Source organism: Apis dorsata, unplaced genomic scaffold (genome assembly GCF_000469605.1).
Source record: "Apis dorsata unplaced genomic scaffold, Apis dorsata 1.3 scaffold_51, whole genome shotgun sequence".
Lineage (NCBI taxonomy): Eukaryota > Metazoa > Arthropoda > Insecta > Hymenoptera > Apidae > Apis > Apis dorsata.
Window position 1 is genome coordinate 87,226 of NW_006263352.1, and position 5,230 is coordinate 92,455.

The 5,230-nt window shown below is 28.0% G+C and overlaps 2 protein-coding genes across 2 annotated transcripts in view; one reads left to right on the plus strand and one right to left on the minus strand.

The window, feature by feature from the left end:
• Window positions 1–326: 326 nt before the first annotated feature.
• LOC102675982 (nucleolar GTP-binding protein 1) lies at window positions 327–3,531 on the minus strand. Its single transcript, XM_006608964.2, has 8 exons — window positions 3,315–3,531; window positions 2,967–3,241; window positions 2,657–2,894; window positions 2,332–2,574; window positions 1,961–2,212; window positions 1,595–1,882; window positions 1,229–1,507; window positions 327–1,150 (listed from the first exon to the last, which is right to left on the minus strand). Exons 1-8 carry the CDS (start codon window positions 3,360–3,362, stop codon window positions 854–856), a joined length of 1,920 nt encoding a protein of 639 aa, XP_006609027.1. The 5' UTR covers window positions 3,363–3,531; the 3' UTR covers window positions 327–853.
• A 790-nt stretch (window positions 3,532–4,321) lies between these two features.
• The window catches only part of LOC102676129, a 5,735-nt gene continuing 4,826 nt past the window's right edge, over window positions 4,322–5,230 (plus strand). The window contains exon 1 of the mRNA XM_006608965.2: window positions 4,322–4,337. Coding sequence (XP_006609028.1) covers window positions 4,322–4,337 — 16 coding nt within the window. The remainder of the gene's footprint in view (window positions 4,338–5,230) is intronic.

Genomic DNA, 5,230 nt, shown 5'->3' on the forward strand with positions numbered 1-5,230 from the left:
ATCGAAATTTCGTAAACATGACTGACGATCATCTTTGCACGTCGAGAAACTTATTTACGGACTTACAAACGTAATAGATATTCGACGACTATTTACTAATAGATTCTAATAAATCTTGCTTCAATTTCGATGTAAATGTATACACGTCAAATACAATTCTACTGGTCTTGTTAGTATTAAATAATATAAATTAGTATAAAAGTTAGCCCTATTATTATATTATATCGTGAATATGCGAATATACATTGTTCGCCGAGTCAATTTCGATCGCGCACCATAATGGACATTGTGACCTCGCGTTATATATTCTTTAATTGACTACTATCGATGATGTAAAATAAAATTTTATTTCTTATTTATACAATAATTTATGACTATTATTCGATTCGATGAAATAATACTCTTTATTCGATTTCCAACTTTCTTTTTTTTTTTGTCTAATGAACCTCGTAAATATCCGAGTGCTCGCTGACGCAATGACGATACAAAGCGACAATAGACGTTATCCAACGCGACATATGTTTGATATAGGTTACACAGGAAGAAATACAAATCTACGAATAAGGCAAACTTTTCAATAGCGTAACATGTATACAGGGTTATCACTGTGCGACAGCAATAAACTTTCATTGCTTACCCTACGAGGCCAAAGCTCATTCTACCGACATCGGATTATGCAATCCGAGACAATTCATTCATATTGTTGCGTTATCTTTGATTTTGTTTAAAACCAAGTTATTTATGGCAACTGTATTGTAATTATGATATATCGATTTATTCGTGCGATAAACGAATCGACTCGATGGAAACTCGAAAAAAATTTTCGAAAATAAAAAATAATTTCGTAATATCATTATCTCCTGTCTGTTTTGCCGATGCCTCGTTTTCCCGAGAATAAATGTTTTGGCATTTTTGTGCCGATGAATCGGTCTGCTTCTCCTTTCAACCCCTTCTTTGCGATTTTTTTTCTTAAAGCTTTATGGGCAATATTCTTCAATTTGCTCTTCATTGCAACATCTTTTATACCCATTTCATCGCGGCTTGGTTTTGAACTACTTCGTCCCCTAGATCGAGACTCGGATTGCAATCTCATGCGTTTTCTAGCTGGTTGCGACAATGATCTTGAACGTCTCGTTTTGGTGAAGTGTGCCTATTGAAATTAAACAAAACAAACGATAGTTACGAATCTTATTAGTTATATTTCTTTATATTTCGATGCGTTACTCACATTTTCACTGTCTTCCATATCGATACCCAAATCTTCCATTTCTTCTTTCAATTTTGATACTGATCTGTCACGAATTTTAGCTGCAGCTGTACGCGGCATTATAGGCTTTGTAGAAGCCTTCTGTATTCGGGCTTCGTCTTTCATGATGGCTTTCTTTTCTCGAATTTGTTTGGCCATTTGTACAATTTCTAACATTGTATCGGATAACATGGGCACTTTGTAATCATACATTCCTGTCTCTTCGCGAAGCTGTTCCTCTTTTTCCAATTCGTTTAATTTCTATAGATAAATATATATGTATAAATATAAAGTTATACTCGAACAAATTATCATATCATATTTTGATTCAACCAATAGAATACAAACATTGAATATTTCTGGATCGATGTAATCACTGATATTATGACCTTCCCAAATTTCCGGAATTACATCGTATTTTTGATCACCCTCGATATCGTAGTTTTTCTTCAAATCAAGAACGTAATCATCTCCCAATTCTTCCTCTATTTCTCGTTCTAATTTTCGTTTCGCCTTTGATCTCTCTTCTATATTTTGTCTTTTTTTCAAAATGTTCTCGGGAATGCAAGGAGCACGAACTTTTTCATCTCTCGGTACCGGTTGCGCAACATGTAAACGATTAAGTAATCCCTCTACCTAAGATCGAAAATATTGCAAGATTTTAAATGTTACAAAATATTAAAGTAAAATGCTTAAAAACTACTTTTAACTTACTTTCTTTGTTCTTATTTTCTGATCGACACGATATGCTAACAAACGTTCGCAAGCTTGTATTTTTACATCCATTACCCCAAAATCCGTGATCGTACTCATTTCCAATAATGGAACATCTTTATCCTCCAACGACTTTAAAATTGCTTGTTTCTCGGTTGAAAGTTCTTCCAAACGTAAAACGTCTACTTTGTTTAATATAACTGTCAAAGGCTTGTTAGCGAACAAAGGTTTAATTGATTCAAATAATTTCACCTACAAATTGAAACTATTGAATTATATTAAAATAAAATTTATATATTCTCGAATTATAAATATTCGAAGAATATATATATATATTTTCGAATTACGAATTCAGTTAAGCAACATTTTACCTGTTCTTCTAAACTATGACCACATTGTTCTGATATATCGCAAAAATAAAGTACAGCTGCTCGTAAATGTGCGAGTGCAGTTATCGCTTGCATTTCTATCACATTTCGTTCTTCGAGCGGATGATCCAGAATCCCAGGTGTATCGATTATTTGCCATCTTAAATATTTGTAATCTGTATGACCAACGTATAAAGACTTTGTTGTAAATGCATATGGTTGAACTTCAACATCAGCACGGGTTATCTAAACACATCGACCAATATAATTTATATCTTTCCATTCATGTGTAATCTAATGGTTCAATTAATTATTCAAATTAAATTACCTTATTGATAAAACTGCTTTTACCAACATTTGGAAAACCGCATATTATTATAGTACGAGTATAAGGATCTATGCTAGGTAAACGAGCTAAATGTTGTCGTACTTGTTCTAAATATGCTAGATTTGCCGCTTGTCTCTTCATTATTGTCGCCATACGACCTAAAGCAGCTTTCTTTAATTGTTTGCACCGATATAAAGAATCTCCATATTTCATCAGTCGAACATAATCCTTTGCTACACTATTGCATAATAATATATTTCATTGAAACATGATATTTAGACAAATGATATCTCTATATATGTATACTTACTTATCGATTAAATGTCTTGCTATATTTATTTGACCAAGAGCCAATTTATAATGATCTTTATCATAAAGAACATTCATTAAATCAGCATAAAATGGATGAACATCGTCTAATTTGGGAAATTCCTGTATGATTTGAGATAATCTGTCATGAAAATTTTGTTGCGTAAATTTCACTTTACGCATATAAAATGATCGTATCCTTGCAATTTTATAATGTTTGTGTACAACGGTTGGAGTTTTCCGTTGAGTTTTTGATAAAATTATATCAATAAAATCCTAAGCAAGCAAAAATATTTATTAAATATAAAACAAATTAATTATGAAATAAAATATTGAAGACATAACTAACCTTTGCAGTAGGTACAATTGCGATTTTCTTGAAATTATACAAACCCATTATTATATTAGTTTTCTTTAAACTATCGTTTTATCAAAATTTTATACTATAAAGTATATGTTTAATATTCAATTTTAATAATAAAACTCAAACCAGAAAACAGAGAACACGAAACCACGTGTATACATTATAATTTTACGGATAAAAATATATTAAATAACGATATCAGCGCCATAACGGTAAAGATAGAAAATTGAGTTTATAATTGGTTATGTTAGACAAAAAGATTATAAATAAGTATGTAAATAAATTACTTATTTATTTATTTACTTTGTTTATTTAATCGTAAAATATTATTATTCAAAAATCATTTCTTATAATTTATAAATATGAATGCAAAGTTAATATCAAAGTTTCTGTTCTTTAAATCTATATAAAAGTTCGTACACAATCTTATACATGTATAACATTCTCTTCAATTAAATATTATATACATATATATGTTTTAAGTTTAAATATACTTATATATTTATTGTAAATTACGATTATAATATGATTTGATGATGTAAAATATCTAACTATTATAATTTATCGTTAAATTGTAAAAGGGAAAAAATTATAAAATATATATTACTTTTTGTTGTATTTTAATTTATTAGGATTCATAAAATATTAAAAATTTATCAACTATTTACATTGCAATAAATAATCAATTTATTTCAATTTTATAAATTTACTTCATATTAATATTTTATAAAAAAAGAAAATTAAAATATAATGATAATCAAAAAATATCTTTTACGGGCAAAGCGCAAGCGCGACGGCGAGTATGTACTACTTGGAATTTGTCGAGACCGATAAAGAAGAATTGTTGACGAATGGATAATTTCAATAACTTTAAAATCTTTTAAACAAAGTTATCATTACTTTTGCATTAACGAAAAATTTTACGCGTCAACGTGTCATCAACGCAAAGCGAATTGAAATGACAAAATAGGGACTACAAAGTGTTGAGAAGAATGTATCGCATAAGAGGTACCGTAGTTTACAAACGATCGTTAGCTAGCGAGAATTAACATGATTCGTCCTGCCATCTTGAACTGTACCATATTCTATCATTGCTAAATATTTTGTTCAAGAAAGAAATATATAGTATTTATATGATATAAATATTGATGAATTCATATTGCACGTATCTTTTCATTTTTAAACTTAAATCCAATTAGAGATATAAAGTAGATTTAGAATTCAAATGTCATTCTTTGCCATTTACAACAAATTGATCTATTTAAATGTATGTTATAAACTATTGTAAAGAACACGCGTAGATTGTAATTAATTTCGTATTCGCCTTAAACCTTTTATAATTATTAAATGATAACAATGTAACGATAAAAAATTACGATAAAAAAAGACGAAAGCAAAGAAAGTTCACCTTAAATTTACGAATGAATTCATTAGTAAAGTTACCTATCAAATCCATGTTTTAAAAGATGTTATTTTGCGATTTAAAAAATAAAAATTATTCGAAGAAGATATTTTAATAAATATTTAAAATAGAAAAATTAGATGAAAAATTAATATTTTTTAAACTAATAATTTTTAAAAAATAAAATTCTTTTAAAATAGTAGAGATCTTCGCTACTATCGATATTTCTTCTATTAGAATATCGATTGTTGTCATCGATTAATAAAAAAGAACCAAGTTTTTATTTTATATGTTCATAAATAAAAATGTATTTATTTAGAATATAATACAAGATTTTTGGAAAATTTAAATTATTATAAAAATTACTGTAATTTAAAGGAAAAGAAAATATTTTCATCTAAAAAAAATCGATTTTAGAAAATTAATTTTGAAATAAAAATTAAAAAAAAATTTTTTTAGTATTTTTTTTTTTTTTTTAAAGAAAAAAGAGATTTTTTAA